Genomic DNA, 17,948 nt, shown 5'->3' with positions numbered 1-17,948 from the left:
ATAGAAACCCAGCAAAGGCTGGGTTAAGAGGCCTGGGCTCGGCATCTGCTCTCCCATGGCAGACATTTTCCTCTGAGCTCAGTAGACCTGACCTACACGTCTGGGGAGGCAGGAAAGTTCCTGCATATTGTCAACTCAACATGACCTTTCCCCATTGGCTCTCCTAGGTTGGGCTGGTGTTACAGTAACCAGTTGCCAGTGAGATTCTGGATAAAGGCACTGAGAATCCAAACCAGGAAACGGAACCCTGCCACTTGTTGGTCCAACTTTCACAGATGTGAGATCTCTGACAGACAAAACAGAACTGAACCGGCTTTACCAAACCGCCAGCGAACTTGACAATTATATTGCGATGGCGTAGGCTGCGTGATGTCACCTTTAGCCATGTTTCTGGTCTCCCTATTTTCAATGAATTAACATGCTCATGCAGCCGTGATCAAGGGAATGTAACTGCTGAAACCTAGCTCGTGATTGGCATATTATGGAGTTAACGGGTGAATAATAAAAGTATATATATTATATATATATAAATATTCTAAATATCTTTCATGTTCCAAATGTGCAAGGATGTCTGGTCTCTGATGAGAAAGAAGCTGAATCCGGTCATTCTTCACAATGAGAGCCCAAGGACAGCAGCGGACAGATGTGCTTTGCACAGCTACTGTTTCTTCAGGAGTGGTGGCTGTTGTCAGGGGGAGCAGGAGAAAGAGGATCTGGGGAGCCTCACCTGTTCCCCTTTGGAATTGGCTGCCAAGCAGGCTTTGAGCAAGGAGGTAAAGGAGAGGGACTGCCAGCTCAGGAGAGGGCTCGGATCTCCAGCATGACAGGACAAGCTCTTAGGGTGGAACTGGCCCTGGGCAGAGGCCAGACTACTGCATTCTGAGACCAGGAAGTGGCGACAATCATGGAAGTAGATTCATTAATCAAGTCCCTCTTCCATCTCCTGGGCCTTGTCCCAGAGGACACTATTCTACCAAGTGATTTTAGAAGGCTTCTGAGCTGGCTGTTGGCAGCCTAACAGGTATGTGTCCTCTGAGAGACTTTGTCCTCACTGCCTAGGATGGGTGACATTTTGAAAGGAACTTTGGACCTTTTGTAGAATCTGGAACCTCTTTGAGACCACATGAGCGCAAGCTCTGTCTAAGGCATATTAGAGCAAGGAGGGAGCTGGTTTCCCAGGGAGGCTGAGCAGGTGTGGTGTGGGTGTGGTGTGGCGATGCCCAGGCCAGTGAGTCTCAGCCCCTGCCTGTGCCTTCAGCCCCTCAGCCATCTCCTGTGCTCTTTTGTCTCCTTCCCAGGGCGCCCAGCCCACAGTGGCCGCAAGAAGCAGTAACTAGAGATGATCTAGATTTGGCGGCGGCATTGCCAGTGTCTGAGTCTAATCATCATCGGTGCTGTTGTGGGTTTTTGTGGTGGTAGTGATGTTTATTCGATGCTGCCAGTTTCTCCAGAAGTAGTCAAGCCCCTGACCACGTTGGCCGCCCGTGTGGGCATTCTTGAGCAGTGTTGAGCCAAGTGGCCCAGGATTGAGCTGAACTGTCAGCAAGCCACACCCAGTCTCCTTGTAGCTTGTGCTACAAGAGAGAAAGCGCCATGTGACACATAGTAGGGAATTTCTTTGCTCTTTCTCCTCTTGGCATCTTGGGGGTCGGGGAGACTTTATAGGGGAAAGAAGCCTTAGCCACTAGCCAGGTTCAGCCTTGTCCCCAGAACTGAATGACGCTGTCGTACAGGCGAGCAGGGGTTTGAGGCATGCTGTGGCTTCTGGTGGTGGCCTGCAGAAGCTAATGCCACATCGCCTCTGCTGAAGGAAACTGTGCTAGGGATGAGTCCTGCTTGGTAGACTGCTGGTGGAGACAGAAGCTCTGCTTGGAGGATTCTCATCAGAGGCTTAGGGACCTTCCTCCCTTCACTGTCCTGTGCTGCCAACTGCAAGTGCCAGCGAAGGTGGCCGACTTGTGACTCCAAGATACTCAGACCAAAGAAACTATTGTTCTTGGCAAAATGTGCACTGAGTTCTCCAGAAGGGAGGGGTCAGAGGCGGGGCTCCCCTCAGCCTCCATCATCAGACACTACCCTAAGTGCCCACACTTTAAAGGACAGAGTGCTCAAGGCTTTCCTTCTTGGGCGGGCCTGGAATGTGGAAAGCCCTCCTGTCTTACTCTCTATCAGCTGCAAGCCAGCCCTCGGCTCAAATTGCTTCTGGGGTTTGGGGAACACAAATCTCTGGAGTGAGCTTTGGTTTCATTGACCCTGGTCATGGGACAAAAACAGTGAACCCCAGGGGGATGCTCTGGAAGAGCTGCTGGCAAGGCCTCTGTCCCGAAAACCAGGTGGCTTGCTTTGCTTCTGCCGCTGCCTTGAGATGGGCGCCCTGCCCAGGTCTGCAGGAGTTGGCTCAGGGGTTGTTTTTAAGTCTTATTTTTATCTAAACCGTTCTGGTGTCTTCATTCAACCCTCGTGGGATTAGGGGCTAAAGAGCACCATTTGTGCGGTTCAGAGCTACTCCACAGTATGACAGCCCTGTGACTAGCTTGGACCAAACAAGAAGGGCTTTGGGGCATCCAAGCTGACCTGCCTCAGGCAGCCTCTGTTGGAAGAAGGCCTCTATGAGCCTAACCCTAGTCCTCTGCCGTGTCCTGAAGGCCACCTTTTCCTTCCCTGCCTTTGGATCGACTCTCCATGCTGCCATAGACACTAGTTTGTAAAGTGAGCTGGGTAGAAAGGCCTTAACTCTGGATTGAGGCCTGCGTGGGCTTGCTGTCCCCACCCAGACCTGTGTCTGAAGGTATTGCTATCTGAGGATTGGCTCACACCAAGCTCTGCTAACACTCCTCTTTTGAATAGAAAATTTCAGGCCTTGCCCCTTCTTTCTGCCATTTGTTGCCCTCACTTGCTAGCGCTCTGAAGCCCAGAGGCAGGTCTCTTTGTGGTTTTGAATTCTGTCTCCAAAGATGACCAGCATTCAACTAACCTGGGGGCCCCAGGGCTCTGAAGAGGTTTCATGGAGCTGTCTACGTCTAAGAGAGAAAGACTCTCAGAAAAGGGAGCTAGAGCGTCCCTCTAGCCCTGTCTGCCTGTCCTTGAACCAGAGGAGACCCATTGTGTCTTGCTGCAGAGTGAAGGCAGGTCTACAGACGGACTGCACCCGAGGAGGAGAGTTGGGGCAGTTTTCATGGAATGAAACTAAAGTGTTAACTGTGGCCCTCAGGTGCTGCATCTGAGGGCCGGAGAGCTCCACTCTATTGTCTTGGCTTTTCTTTGGGCTGTGCTGGGGGCGTTCGTTGCTGGGATACCCAATGTACTGTTCCACTCCGGGCCTCTCGCTTGTTTCTAATAAAGGAAGTTCAACAGTCTGCTCTCTCCTGTGTTCTTCTGGTCAGCGGCAGGTAGTATAGCGAGGGGCCCCCAGGGCCACCAACACCCGGACAGCTTTGCAAGACTTCTTTCAGGGTGCTTAGGACTCTTCCCCAGGCTTTCCCACCTACCACAGAGAGGCTGGTACTGATGCAGAAGAGCAGCCACGAGCTAAGGAAGAACCCTGCCACTAAGCCCTGCACAGTCGTGTGCGTGCATGCGCAACACAGGTGCCACAGGGTACCCAGTCTCCCCTCCCATGTTTCCATGAGACTCCAGGGATTGGGCTCAGATCATCCATTTTGTAATGAGCACCTTAACTGCCGACATACTTTTTGAGATAGTCTCACTAGGTTTCCAAGGCTGGCCCTGAAACTCAGCTGGCCTTGCTTGAACCTCCTAGATAGAGGGGTTAAGGGCCTGTCCCACCGGGCACAGCTGAGGCATGCATGCTGCAGGACTGGGAATTGACCTTGGGACTCAAGCCTGCTCTGCGTGGCAAAGGCTCTTCAGGGAGATTTCTAACATGACGGTGAGCAGGCCCAGTCACCTGCGTTTACGTCTTACTGTCTTCCGTGGAGGTTACCCATCCCAACCCTTCCAATCTTTTTTTCTTTCTTTAAGTTGATTTATTGTTATATGTGAAGTACACTGTAGCTGTCTTCAGACACACCAGAAGAGGGCGTCAGATCTCATTACAGGTAGTTGTGAGCCACCATGTGGTTGCTGGGATTTGAACTCAGTACCTTCAGAAGAGCAGTCAGTACTCTTACCGCTGCACCATCTTCCCAGCCCCCTTCCAATCTCTGCTATTTTGCTAGGCCCTGCCTTTGGGATGTACCCTAGCTGGGCCTTCTCCCTCTCCATGTAAGGCTCTGTGTGTGTGTGTGTGTGTGTGTGTGTACACAGAGAGAGGGGAAGGAACCTTATATTAGTACAGGTAGCAGCTTTAAGCCAAAAGCCATCATGCCTCCTGTAGCCACCCCTGGCCGTCTTGGACAAAACCCAACTCCCACTGAGAGGAGAGGCCTGAGGCCCCCACTCTGGCCTGTCCCTCTCCCCATGGGCCTGGGGAATAAAGTGGAAAGATACACTTTTTCTTTACTTTTTTTTTTTTTTTTAAATAGTTACTCTTCTGCCCTCTTGGGCTCTTCTATGACACAAGTTACAAACCTACTGCTAGGTTTCTCCCAGGGCTCAGCTGCTCCCCGCCTGCCTGAGACAGGAAGGGAAGGAGAAGCCAGAAAAGTCCCTTCTCCTAAGGGGAAGGAGGCTCTGGGGTTCTGCTCGCCCTGAAAGGAGGCAGTGAGGGTGGCTGTGCCCTTCTCAGGGATGGAGGTTACGATAGCCCCGCTGGAGGGCAGGGGGACACGTGTCCTGCTCCTCAAGTTGAAGACCAGGGAATCTGAGACCACCTCAGAGCCCCAAGGTTGGAGGCCCCTGAAATCCACTGGTTGGGACACCAATCACGGTCCTCTCTCTCACTGAGCAACCAAACAGCTCCCAGCACCCAGGCGTGCACAGCACCTGGTGACCTGGACAGGGACCTGGTGTGAGGGGCTGGGACTCCCATGGTCTTCTGCTCCAGAGGGCTCCGTGCCACGACGCCAGCCCTGCTGATGTTAGGGTTAAGTCAGTGACGCCCTCAAGAGTTCTGAATGCGGATGTGCACGAAGAGCGTGGCTGGAGAGAGCGAGGCTCCATCCTTGGACAGCAGGTGGATGTGGCGGTACCCTGGGGGGAAGGCAGCCACAAGTGAGAGGCTGGGACTCCATCCTGTCCTTCCCTTCTCACTCCCTACCATCCATCATACCTTGCTTCAGGCTGCTGAGAGGCAGTGTAGACTGGCCCACAAAATCATTGGGAGAGGTGGTGTCATAATCTTCTACCACAAACCTGACCAGCACCAGCTCTGGGGCCCGCAGTTGGAACTGCAGAGTCTGCTCCCAGCAGGGGTTGAAGCCTAGGGTACAGGGATGTAGTTAGGGTCCACTGGTCCCAGGCCTCTATCCCCCATCAACGGCCCTCCCTCCTCAATCAAGGGCTCACTCACCATTGTTGAGGACGTAGTCTGTCTCCTTCTGGGCACAGTCTTCGGGCACCCCATGGATCTCCACGCGCACCAGAGGATCCACAATGGAGCTGGGCTTCTCTGCGTTCAGCTTGGGTAGCTGCTGGGCCGTTAACACCTAAAGGAGGAAGGGAGGGAGGGCAGCTTCTGCCTGTTCCCCACTAGGACCCACACCCCCACCCTTGCCCCTCTGGAGCTCCAAGTTCCTTGTCCTCATGCTGACACTGTCCTTCCTGCACAAATGCTCACCCGTGGGCTACCCTCATGCCAGGCCCATTCCTGGCCTCCCTTGTCTTTCTTCCCCACAGGCTGGTGCCTCCCCAGAGCTAGCCTTGACCTGAGGTGGAGACTTGGACCAGCCTACTCACCTGGACTGTCAGAGTAGTTCTGGGGGGTCCGGGGCACTCAGGGTCAAAGGTGGTGTTGAGTTGCCTGAGGTAAGCAGGTTTGAGGACGTAGCCACATTGCCCATTTATGAGGAAGCGCCCTGTGTTGAGGTCCATCTCATAACCAGGAGTCTGAAAGTTCAGAGCCACTGTGGAATAGACAACAGGGTCGAACAGGAGCATCTTAGCGGCTTTCTCCTCCCCTCAGATTCAGAAAAGCCAGGCTGGACAGATGGTAATGCCCAGTCCCTGTCGAGACCTATTGAGGAGGGGACCATGCAGTCACCTCCTCCCTGCATTTCTTCAAGAACAGCGAAGTGGTGTTGGAGGGGGGATGTGATGACAAAGACTCCCACCCCCACCCCTGGCCCCCCACCCCTCAGATCAGAGCCAAGACCTGAAAAAGCTTGGCATTGCTTATCTACCTCCAAAGGGGTCATGGTCTCCTTTGGCCAAGCCCTTTCTCCCAGAATCTGTTCATCTCAGTATTTACTTGGCAAAATCATCAGGTAAGGGAGTGTGTGAGTGTGTGTGTGTGTGTGTGTGTGTGTGTGTGTGTGTGTGTGTGTATGTGGAAATAAAGATTTTGAATGCCTTTTTTTTTTTTAAAGATTTATTTATTTATTATATGTAAGTACACTGTAGCTGTCTTTAGACACTCCAGAAGAGAGCATCAGATTTCATTACGGATGGTTGTGAGCCACCATGTGGTTGCTGGGATTTGAACTCTGGACCTTCGGAAGAGCAGTCGGCACTCTCAACCACTGAGCCATCTCCCCAGCCCTTGAATTCCTTTCTTGCTAGTTTTGTTTGTTTCAGTCCAGTCTGACCACATAACCCAGGTTGGCCTCTGTAACAAAGCTGGCCTTGAATTCATCACTCTCTTGCCTCTGCCCCCTGCGTGCCGGGGCTACAGGTCTGTGCCACCACCCCAGCCAGTTGTTAATGTCTACCTTCAGAAAGATCTAACTTGTGGGAGCTGAGGAAACAGCTCAGGGGATAAAGGGCTTGCTGGGCAAGCATGAGGCCCCAAGTTTGAATCCCCAGAACCTATGAAAAAGCCAGGCCTAGAAGTATGTCTCTCTGAGCTCAGGGTTGTGGAGGCAGAGGTAGGTGGATTCTGGGATAGGGGCGGGGGAAGGTCACTAGTCACCCAGCCTAGCTAAAAGAGCAAACCCCAGGGATAGTGAAAGACCTTGTCTGACAAACTAAGGTGACAGAGAGATGACTCTTAGCAGTTGGGGACAGAGCATGTGAATTCGGTTCCCAGAATCCATGTGGTGTCTCACAGCTGTATGTAACTGTAGTTCCAGAGAGTCCAGAGCCCTCTCTGGCCTCCACAGGCATGTATGTGATGCAGATGCTTGCATAGCAACACAGATGCTTGCATAGCAACACTCCTACACAAAAAAAGTGGAGATCTGAAAAGATACCCCATGTTAGCCTCTGCATCCATGCACACATGCGTGCACACACACATGTGCACACACAGGAACATACAAAAACAAGTAACTTTCTCTTAGGTATTTTTAAACTGTCTCATGTAACCCAGGCTGGCCTCAGACTCATTAAGTAGCCAAGGAGGAACATGAACTACTGCACCCCCTGCCTTCTACCACCCGAGTACCACACGGAAATATAACCTTTGGCCTGGCACTGTGGCGCATGCTGTTAATCTCGGTACTCAGGAGGCAGAGGCAGGTGAAGCTAGTCTGCTCTGCACAGTGAGTTCTAGGACAGTCAGAGACTTTGTCTCAAGAAAAGAAAAAGGGGCCGGGCGTGGTGGCGCACGCCTTTAATCCCAGCACTCGGGAGGCAGAGGCAGGCAGATTTCTGAGTTCGAGGCCAGCCTGGTCTACAAAGTGAGTGCCAGGACAGCCAGGGCTACACAGAGAAACCCTGTCTCAAAAAACCAAAAACAAAAAACAAAAAACAAAAAACAAAAAAAAAAAAAAGGAAAGAAAAAGGAAAGAAAAGAAAAAGAAAAAGTGTATTTTTTTGCTGACCGTGGTGTGCTCACCTATGATCCCAGCCCTGGGGAGACAGAGGCAGAGGAGTGTAAAGCCAGCCAGAGCTGCATAGCGAGACTCTGGCTCAACAAAACAGAATGTCACTTCCATACTGCTAGGAACGAATGAACCTACATTTCAGACAGCCCGTTAACCACCAATGCATTCCCACCTTCTAGAAAGCTGGGTGGCTGCCCACTGCTGAAATACCCATCCCCGCCCAGAGACTTCCCTGCCTGCAGCCCCGCTCACCCAGCTGACAGCCGGAGTTCCACATCTCCTGGGGGTTATAGTTGGCCGAGTTCATCCGCAGCCCCAGTGGGTACACTCGGGTCAGCTGCTGAGTGTTGTGCCTGACAAAGCTGGTCCCTGGGGCAAAGTTGGGACAGGATTATGATAGGACCCAGGCTCCTGTCCCTGGCCCAGTTCCAGGCCCTATCGCCCCGCCCCCACACATACTTCACCCCAGCTTCCTTCTCTCCTGACCTATGGTGAGACTAGAAAGAGGGGGTTGCTAAGGACCAGATAGAGGCAGGGACACCTGACAGCCACACAGCCTGACTGCAGCCTACACTGAATGCTGGTCCCTGTCACTCACCCTGCCCACACCCCTAGCTATGCCTTAGGTTCCTGGGACTCTTACAGTGGCCATGCCTCTAGGTCTTCCTATGACCTGTACCTCCTCTCTGGAGTCCTTTCCTCTTCTGCTTCCTCCCTCCTCTGCAGTGACGTCTTCTCAGACATGGGATGAACCAGGAAGCCTTCCTGGTCTCATAGCCTCCAGGCTCTGCTAGCCCCTGGCACTAGCCTGGCTGGCTAGCTAGCCGGTGCCTTGACCACCATTTGGTTATGCCTGTGGTGAAGGCTACTCCAAACCTCTCTCCTCTGTGGCTCTGCACCCACACTTAGCCTGGAGCCAGGCCCTCATAAAGACAGAGTCTTTACCTGGTCCTCCTATGTCCTCAGCCCTCTGAAATCTTGAGAACACTCTAGGATGCCCATCCTCCACCCACCGCCACCATCACCACCCAAGCCCGGAGGGCTCCATGCTCCCCTGTCCCCATGTCCCCAGATATCCAGAGTCTGGTCCCTACCTGCCTCCCTGGTGAACTTCCTGGCCTTGCGCTCGCTGAGGGAGCCAACCGTGCAAGACTGAGGCGGGCCAGGACTGGGATCCAGGGTCCGCAGGCGGGTAGCACAGCAATATACAGCCAGCGCTGAGAGCTCTGGGGAGATCTGCTTGGCCTGGGAAACCAGCCTCAGTGGGGAATCACTAAGTTCAAGAGCCCCTCCCCCACCCCACTTCCCTTTCCTTCCCAACCTTCTCTGCTGCCCCACCCCCTTGCCCGCAGCAGGACCCAGCCTGCTGACCCAGTTGTCAAGACACACTCACTCGCCTCCTCTGCTCTGCAGCTTCCAAAGCCTCTTCTGCCTCCTCTTCCTCCTCCTCTTCCTCCTCCCTGTCTGACAGAATTCGACCATCCTCACTCCGAGCAGCTGGCAGCTTCTTCCCCTTCACCAAGATCCGGCCCTTGAGCTGCTGTAGAGGCCAGGGGTAGACAGGTGAAGCCCTCAGGCAAGCCCTTCAGCGGGGTGGTCAGGCACCACTGGGGAGAGCGGCTGGTAGGGAGGGGGCGGGAGGACTGGAGGGCTTGTTCCTAACAGGAAGAAGTGATCTCACCTCTAGGCCTTTGATGGAGAGGGTGTATGAAAATGTGTCCTTCATGGGAGTGCCACACAGCAGCTCACACAGCTCAGAGGCAGCTCGGGCACAGGGAAGGAGCACTCTTCCTAAAAGATCTTTCCTTTTTCGTTTTTTTGTTTGTTTTTGTTTTTGAGACAAGGTTTCTCTGGGTAGCCCTGGCTCTCCTGGAACTCACAAAGATCTGCCTGCTTCTGCCTCCACCGTGATAGGATTAAAGGTATCCGCTGTTACTGCCCAATGCAGAAAGCTCTCTCTTGGAAGGAATGACTACAGCACATATTTTTATACTACTTTTTTTTTGTTTGTTTCCAAGACAGTCTTATGTAGCCTAGGCTGGCCCCCAACTCACTAGGTAGCCAAAGGTAACTTTGAACTCCTGATTGTGCTTGGATTACAGACATGTGCCACTCACTATTCCTAGCTTTTAGCCTCCATCTCTTGATCCTTCTGTCTCAATAAAGTTCTCTGTCCCACAACCTTCTGGATGTCAACTTGATGGTCAACCTGGGCTAAAGAATACAAGCCAGTCGTGGCCGAGTCAGTAGCTCAGTTGATAAGAGTGCATGCCTGTCATGCACAGCGTCCTGAGTTCTACCCTCAGCATCATGTAGACCAGGAATGAACGAGGAATGGTAGCACACTCCTGTAATCCCAACGTTCAAGGTCACCTTCGGCTACATAAAGGGTTGGAGGCGGGCTGGAGAGATGGCTCAGCGGGTAAGAGCACCAACTGTTTTTCCGAAGGTCCTGAGTTCAAATCTCAGCAACCCCAACTCAGTCACCACTCACAACCATCTGTAATGAGATCTGACACCCTCTTCTGGTGTGTCTGAAGACAGCTACAGTGTACTTATTTATAATAATAAATAAATAAAAATATTTTTTAAAAAAGGGTTGGAGGCTAGCCTGGGCTATATGAGGTCCTGTCTCGAAATAAGAGCAACAATGAAACAAGTAAATAAATGAGAAAAACATTGTGTACATAGGTGTGTGAATATATGAAAAAATTCACACACATTAAAAAATGGAAGATGGGGGGCTGGAGAAATGGCTCAGCGATTAAGAGCATTGACTGTTCTTCCAGAGGTCCTGAGTTCAAATCCCAGCGACCACATGGTGGCTCACAAGCATCTGCAATGGGGTTCGATGGCCTTTTCTGGTGTGGCTGAAGAGAGTGATAGTGTGTACTGACAGTCCAGCCCTACTTATCTGTGGTCCTAAGCAGGTGGCAGCTGGCCAGCGCAGATGGCTGGGAAGGGAGATCTAGGTCGAGGAAGTGTCAACTCAGGACATGGAGGTGGAAGTGGCTGGGCCTACAGGTACACTATGAGAAGGGACACAAACCAGGCCAGGTAGAGCTAGACACAGAAGGCCCAGGAAGTGGATGGTCAAGAATGAGGGCCGGGCGTGGTGGCGCACACTTTTAATCCCAGCACTTGGAAGGCAGAGGCAGGTGGATCTCTGAGTTTAAGGCCAGCCTGATCTACAGAGTGAGTTCTAGGACAGCCAGGGCTACACAGAGAAACCCTGTTTCAGATAAACAAAAGGAGGAACCAGAGGGCAGCAGTTGGGTGGCAGATGCCAGTTAAACCGAGCAGGAAAAGGTCCAGGAAGAAAGAGATGAGGGATCCTGGCCTAGAGGGAGTGTGTGAGTGAAGACTGGGGTGCATTCCAGTCAGATGGACCCACCTCCCAGGCTATGGATGTGGGAACATCACCTCAGGAGATGGCAGCTCCTCGGGGTTCTGTGAGTCCAGGGCCTGTGTCACCAGCATGTCTCCCAGGATGCTTCGAAGGTGGCGAGCCATGACAGCCTGCTGTTCCAGCCCGCAGTGGTTCTCGAGGGATAGGATTACAGGATATGGGGACGACTGTTGGGATGGGGGGCACAGGTAACAGTTCAGAATCCACCATCTGCTGGCCCCTCTTCTACACATGGTGGTCAGTTCTTTCGAGGCAGGCAGGCAAAGGTAGAGGTGTGAAAACCCACCCCAAGGGACCAAGTCTGTAAGGCACGGGGCACACTGGCACCAGGATGGGTATGGAAGTGCCTGCCGGCGGTCAGAGCTTGGTCTCAGGAAGAGGGTGGACTGTTGGGAGACTGGGGTAGCTTCAGCAACTGTTTAGAAATACGCTCCTTCAGGGTTAATGACATTGACCATTTCAAGGTGATGTGGCAGATGCTGTCGCCTATGAGGTTGGCTACCCTGATGACTGTAAAGCATATGAGGTATCCACTCAGCAGTCAGGACTAAGTCCCGTCCCCCCACCAAGCCCCAAGGTTTTACTTCTGGAAATTGGGTGATGTCAGCCCATTTGTTAGCCAGGAGGATTGGAGGAGGGAGGACTCAGCTCAGCTTTATTTTACCTCGTGGCCTGATATTCTCACAGCACTTGATGAACAAATGCTCTGGGAAGGGCATCGGGCTATGGGCGGGGCAAGGGGGTCACTAGGACGGCCTTGGGGCTGGGCATGAGGTCCCAGGGACTTACTGTGAAAGCATGGTCACGCACAGCCTGGATCACATCTCGAAAGAGGATCTTGGAGGTGAGCGTGTGGCCATGGTAGATGACAGGTTCCCCTCCCGGTCCCTCCCAGCAGTCAAGTTCCACACAGCGGCATCCCTGGGCAAAGGCCCTACAATCAACAGACAGACGGATAAGGGAAACTGTGGGTGTGCCACAGAGCAGGCCAGTGGGCAGGCTTAGCCAGGAAACCCAGAGTAGAACTTCATGATCTCACACACACACACACACTGTACCTAATGTAAGCCTCTGTGCTGCTGGTCCCTCCGATCTGAGAGTCCGTCAGGTAGGTATTGTGAGAGGACGAGATAAAGTAGTGGGCGAGGGGCTGACCCATGTCCTGGAACACACACGTGTGGGCCACGTTCAGGGCGGCCCCCTCAGGCGACAACAGATACATCATGAAGCCATCCAGCGTCATCAGTTCGTGCTGCTTGGCTACAGGGAAGAGGAGGAGAGGGTGGGGCTACCTGGGGGGAGAGGCACGTGTCCAGGTTCAAACAGCACCCATGGCTCACTTAGAACAGCTAGGCTGCTGACTGACTGCATTGCACCACGTCTTCTAATCTCCCACAGAACCCCGAGGGGCAAACACATTGTACGTGTATACCTAGAAGAGGAGAGGGGACCAGCCTGGGACAGTCAGTGACGGCAGAGCTTCCTGACTGGAGATCCAAAGACTAAACTGTAGTTACTCACCTGTCTCATTGAGCTCATAAGTCTGGATGAACTGCTGGGCACAGGCCAGGGTGGCACCATCCTCGCCCTGGTCTTCCAGGAACTCCAGCAGCTCAGAGGCGCTCAGCACCCGGTCCTCACCGGAGTACCGGTGGAAGATCTCCTCCAGCTCAGGCCGCTTTAGCAGCCTCCGTAGGAACGCCTCTATCTCGGCCCCCTCTAGACGCTCGTTGTTGGAATGGTCACACTCCTGGAGAATAGGGAGGTGGGGCTCAGAGGAGGGAACTGAATTGACACACTCCAGGTGACACACTCCAGGACCCTGACAACTGGAAAAGCAGCAACTCTTGTTTCCTAAGACTCCAGTTCCTTGAGCACACACCCGTGTGAACTGCAGGGATAGTCTTAGGAAGCCTCCCAGAGTCCTCAACCGTCCCAGGGATCAAGATCAGGATTTGGGACAAAATGGTGGCCTTGGGAGGCAGGACTTATGCCACAATTGTGCTCCCTATATACTTACCATCCTCATGAGCTACCAAGTCAGTGAGCAGAAGTGAATGAAATAAGTTCTCCGAGTAGCCATGTGGGCCTGAGCACAGGCACGTGGCTCCCTTGTTTCTTCAGGGCCCAGGCTGTCACACTCGGCATCCGCACACGTCTCTGCCATGTCCCACAATCAATGTACAGATGGAGTCACCTGTGCACCCCAGAGCTCCCACACAAGAGATGTAGGGGCAGGTCCTTCACTGTGGAGAACTATGCACACTTGTGCACTCCAGTGTGTCTGCCTTGTGTTCCCTCGTGCAAGCCACACAGTCCCATGTACAAGTGGTGCCCCGCAGCCCGGGAGTCGTGAAAACGACTCTGCTGCTCAAGATGGCTCTGAAGGTGTCACACTATGTCTGGGCTCTGCTAAAGGGTTCTGGTCCCGTGGCTCCGGGGAATGGAAAAGAGGTTTTATTTGTTTGAAGATAGGGTTTTACTTGGTAGCGTCTCCAGGCCTGGAACTTGCTATATAGATGAGGCTGGCCTCAAAGTTACGGAACTCCACCTGCCTCTGCCTCTGCCTTTAGTCTTTGGATTAAAGGCGTGCGCCACCACACCTGGCTGGAAAAGACTAACCAGGCTCAGGTGTTGCCTTTCTGCAGGGAGAGGTGACTGCATACCAAAAAAGCTGGAGATATAGCTAGGCCTGATGGTACCTATCAAAAAACCCAGCTATTCCGGAAGCTGAGGCAGGAGGATCACAAATTCAAGGGCAACCTGGACTACCTAGTAAGATCCTATCTAAACACAACAGCAGCAACAACAACAACAACAAAAATACAGATAGAGCTATCTGGGGGCAGAGCTCACCTTGAAGAGGCGGTAAGCATACATGTCGTTCATGTCCACGTTCACCATCCTCAGCAGGCTCTTGATCTCCTTGAAGCTCATCTTACTGTCTTGGTCGGAGTCAGCCCGGTGCAGATAGGAATGGATCCAGGTGTGTGTGCTCAGGAACTAAACCAGCAATAGACTAGGTCCTTTGGTTTACACTAACAGGTTGTCATTACTTGGTGGCAGTTAGGGTGACTTTGGAATTAGGGACTGTACTTTTCTCTTAGCCTGGGGGCTCCCAGAGCACAAAGCCAATGTCTCTCTTTTTTTTGGGGGGGGGTGGGGGGGGGAGGTTCGAGGCAGGGTTTCTCTGTATAGCCTTGGCTGTCCTGGAACTCACTCTGTAGACCAGGCTGGCCTCGAACTCAGAAACCCACCTGCCTCTACCTCCCGAGTGCGTGTGCCACCGCGCCCAGCACAAAGGCAATGTCTTCACAGAGTTCAGCTCCCCAAATTAGGAGGGCCTCCCTGTTTCCTCCCTGGAGTGGGGACAGTGCTTCTGCTTAGAGGCTCAGGCCAGACCAGGCCAGGGTGAACTTCCACACACCCTCCCCCCTTTCAGAACATCAGGAACCGTCTAAGGAAGGACAGGTCCCCCGTCCCAGCCAGGCAGGATATTGGTCTAGGCGCTCCCGTTGGCTCATGGCATCCAGGCGCGCCCGCAGCTTGGCCAGTCCTCGCACCCAGCGCTGCGCCTCCTCCGCAGTGGGCGCTGCCAGGTCCAGGTTCTTGCGGCGGCCCTTGAAGGCGATGGTGAGGCAGCACGCTGGCGCGAAGGCGCCCCCGAAGCGCCGCAGGCCCTCCGACTGATGACCCTCCCGGACAGCCTCGATGTGCTGCACGAAGACTGTGATCAAGGCAGGGTCAGACGTCAGCCGAGGCGCCCTCTGCTGTCCCTACCGCCCCGTCCCGAGCCACCCCTGACCCACACCCACAGATGTGCTTAGAAGCCGCGCGAGGGATGCGCCGCTGAAACCACACGCTCAGGCCGTCCTCCTGCAGCCGGTACAGCCGCTCCTTGTGCCACGTGCGTGAGCGGATCTTGAGGAGCCGGGAGCCCCGCAGCATGGCTTGAACATCCTCATCCTCCGTCAGGCCTGCAGGGAAACATGGGGCGTTGGGCTTGGCTGTGCTGGGTAGCATCCCTGTCCATCTGTCCCTTGCACTGTCCCCCAGCTGGTGAAGGATGTGGGGGAGGGGGTCCTCTGACAGCTTCTCCACAGCCAGCGCTTCCCTCCCCCTGCACGCTATCATTTTAACAAGCCACATCACCACTGTCACCTGCTTGAAGCTTGGAGCCCCTTGCGGGCTGACCAGCAGGAGGCCCTCTGCTGCATACTGTGGTTTCCGCAGTTCCCAAACACAGGGCCTGGATCTCAAATCACACTGCGGATTACTCTTTCCTCCAGCCGCCTCCACCAAAAACCTCAAGGGCTGGTGAGATGGCTCAGTGGATAAAATGCTTGCCCTGCAAGTCTGGCAACCTAAGTTCTATTCCTGAGAGACACCCCCCCCACACACACACACACACAGGATAAGAGTAGAGAACCAACTCCAGCCAATTGTCTTCTAAGCCACAGATACATGTATATGCAACTATGTAAATACAACCTTAAAGCTTTGTTAAAGCCTCCAAGCTCAGAATTGGCCACCAACAACCTTTTCCTTCATGTGAAACTTGCAGCCATCAGGAAAGTAGCCACACTGTTATCTAACCTAAATTTTACTGCACCCCGAGCTCCTTCCTTCCTTGCCTCTGCCTTCCCAAAGCCACTGCAGGAGCAGCGGGAGCCACTCTGCCCTCAGGAGCATCAGGTTAAGGGCTCCAGGAGTCCCGTGCTCCAGGCGCCTGGGCCACTGCATTGCAGGGCCCTTCTCCAGGGTCCATATTTCTCCTCCTGCTTTCTTCAAACACCCTGGGTAGCAGAAGTTAAGGGGAGAGCAAGATTTACATTCAAAGCTCTGTGTAATAATATTCCAACCCTGTCACCTCCCAGGTACATGACCCTGGTGGCACTAGCCTGAGACTGCACTAAGCCAGTTTTCCAGCTGACAAATAGAGACTACATGAATACCTGCCGCATGGTCCAGCACTCCCGGGGTACTAGAGCCTGCCCTGCCTTGGAGGGTTCAGATCACACCAGCTCAAAGACCAGAGCCTGCGCTGGCCAGTTCTGCTGGAATTCATTCAGAGACATCTCCACAAGGGAAGACACCAAAGGGTTACCGCCAGAGGGGACAGGGGGAGAGGAGGGGACCAGGCTCACTGGAGAGCCCACACCCTTCAGACAAGGGACAGCCAGGAGTGGAGAAGGCCCAGAGTTTCCAGAGCCAGGAATCTGCATCTGGAATGGGAAGTGACCACATTTTTAAAATATTGGCAACTAAATCAAATTGAAAAAACAAAACGCCAAAACCACAGTGGGGCAAATGACAACGTGCCCCCCTCCTCCCTGTTTTTTTTTTTCCTTTTCTTTTCTCTTCTTTTTCTTGAGTCAGGGTTTTATTATGTAGCACTATGACTATGTATGGAACTCACCATATAGACCAGGCTGGCCTTGAACTCACAGAAATCCATCTGCCTCTGCCTCTGAAGTGCTGGGACTAAAGGCGTGCTCCACCACTGCAACCCCTGAGCCATCTCTTTGGCTACAAGTCCTCCCATCCCCACCCCATCCCCAACTGATTCATTTTTTTCTTTGAGACCTGGTCTACTTTGTAGTCCAGGCTGCCTTGAGTTTCACTAGGTAGCCTAAGATGCCCTCAAGTTATGTCATTCTTCCTGTCTCAGCCTCTGGAGTGCTGGCAATACAGGCGTGAGCTGCCACCCCCACCCTCACCCCCACCCCCACCCCCACCCTCACCCCCACCCTCACCCCCACCCTCACCCCCACCCCCACCCCCACCCTCACCCCCACCCTCACCCCCACCCCCCTTCTCTTAGGAAGCTCCAATGTTGGATTTGTCTTATGACTCCGAGGCTCCTGCTTGCCTAACTGCAAAGTCTGACCTGGGTCTGTCTGCCTCTCTCTCTCTCTCTCTCTCTCTCTCTCTCTCTCTCTCTCTCTCTCTCCCCCACCCCTTCTTTGTAGTGATAGTCCTCTTCTGCTTCTCTTTCTCTTCTCTTGTAGCTGAGTTCAAGGACAAACTCAGCTACCATCTCCTCCAGGAAGCCTTCCCCGATTTGCCTCACCAAGAAGCATTCACCCTCTTTGACTAACCGAACCTTCTCCTTTTAAAAAAACTGAGTCTGGTGGTTCACCCCGGCAATCTCAGGACTCGGGAGGCTGAGGCAAGAAGAAGGCCTTGAGGGGGCTGGTGAGATGGCTCAGTGGTTAAGAGCACTGACTGTTCTTCCGAAGGTCCGGAGTTCAAATCCCAGCAACCACATGGTGGCTCACAACCATCTGTAATGAGATCTGACGCCCTCTTCTGGAGTGTCTGAAGACAGCTACAGTGTACTTACATATAATAAATAAATCTTTAAAAAAAAAAAAAAAAAGGGGGGCTGGTGAGATGGCTCAGTGGGTAAGAGCACCCGACTGCTCTTCTGAAGGTCCAGAGTTCAAATCCCAGCAACCACATGGTGGCTCACAACCATCCGTAACGAGATCTGGCGCCCTCTTCTGGAGTGTCTGAAGACAGCTACAGTGTACTTACATATAATCAATAAATAAATCTTAAAAAAAAAAAAGAAAAACAAAAAAAAAACAACAACAAAAATTTAAAAAAGCCGGGCGTGGTGGCGCACGCCTTTAATCCCAGCACTTGGGAGGCAGAGGCAGGCGGATTTCTGAGTTCGAGGCCAGCCTGGTCTACAGAGTGAGTCCAGGACA

The 17,948-nt window shown here is 53.2% G+C and overlaps 2 protein-coding genes across 5 annotated transcripts in view; one reads left to right on the top strand and one right to left on the bottom strand.

The window, feature by feature from the left end:
• The window catches only part of Nmt1 (N-myristoyltransferase 1), a 39,924-nt gene extending 36,568 nt beyond the window's left edge, over nucleotides 1-3,356 (top strand). The window contains exons 12-13 of one of the 2 annotated variants that reach the window (XR_015044942.1): nucleotides 168-1,021; nucleotides 1,299-3,356. Coding sequence is in view for 1 of the 2 variants with exons in the window: in XM_085829524.1 (XP_085685650.1) it covers nucleotides 168-188 (21 nt within the window). In the remaining variant the exon portion in view is untranslated. Of the gene's footprint in view, nucleotides 1-167 lie in introns of both variants that reach the window. The other variant, XM_085829524.1, reaches the window with a different exon arrangement.
• Nucleotides 3,357-4,495: 1,139 nt separating this feature from the next.
• The window catches only part of Plcd3 (phospholipase C delta 3), a 23,585-nt gene continuing 10,132 nt past the window's right edge, over nucleotides 4,496-17,948 (bottom strand). The window contains exons 2-15 of one of the 3 annotated variants that reach the window (XM_085829520.1): nucleotides 15,042-15,209; nucleotides 14,731-14,959; nucleotides 14,089-14,218; nucleotides 12,754-12,982; nucleotides 12,291-12,492; nucleotides 12,022-12,166; nucleotides 11,247-11,399; nucleotides 9,217-9,363; nucleotides 8,918-9,068; nucleotides 8,076-8,192; nucleotides 5,797-5,963; nucleotides 5,411-5,546; nucleotides 5,171-5,320; nucleotides 4,496-5,091 (exon numbers count right to left, since the gene is read on the bottom strand). In XM_085829520.1, the coding sequence (XP_085685646.1) occupies nucleotides 5,003-5,091; nucleotides 5,171-5,320; nucleotides 5,411-5,546; nucleotides 5,797-5,963; nucleotides 8,076-8,192; nucleotides 8,918-9,068; nucleotides 9,217-9,363; nucleotides 11,247-11,399; nucleotides 12,022-12,166; nucleotides 12,291-12,492; nucleotides 12,754-12,982; nucleotides 14,089-14,218; nucleotides 14,731-14,959; nucleotides 15,042-15,209 (2,213 nt within the window). In that variant the 3' untranslated portion in view covers nucleotides 4,496-5,002. The remainder of the gene's footprint in view (nucleotides 5,092-5,170; nucleotides 5,321-5,410; nucleotides 5,547-5,796; nucleotides 5,964-8,075; nucleotides 8,193-8,917; nucleotides 9,069-9,216; nucleotides 9,364-11,246; nucleotides 11,400-12,021; nucleotides 12,167-12,290; nucleotides 12,493-12,753; nucleotides 12,983-14,088; nucleotides 14,219-14,730; nucleotides 14,960-15,041; nucleotides 15,210-17,948) is intronic. The other 2 variants (XM_085829521.1, XM_021177027.3) reach the window with 2 other exon arrangements.

The sequence above is a fragment of the Mus caroli genome, unplaced genomic scaffold (genome assembly GCF_978045245.1).
Source record: "Mus caroli unplaced genomic scaffold, Mus_caroli_1 scaffold_13, whole genome shotgun sequence".
Taxonomy (NCBI): Eukaryota; Metazoa; Chordata; class Mammalia; order Rodentia; family Muridae; genus Mus; species Mus caroli.
The sequence above is the reverse complement of the archived record's forward strand: the minus strand, read 5'-3'. Positions and strand labels throughout refer to the sequence as shown.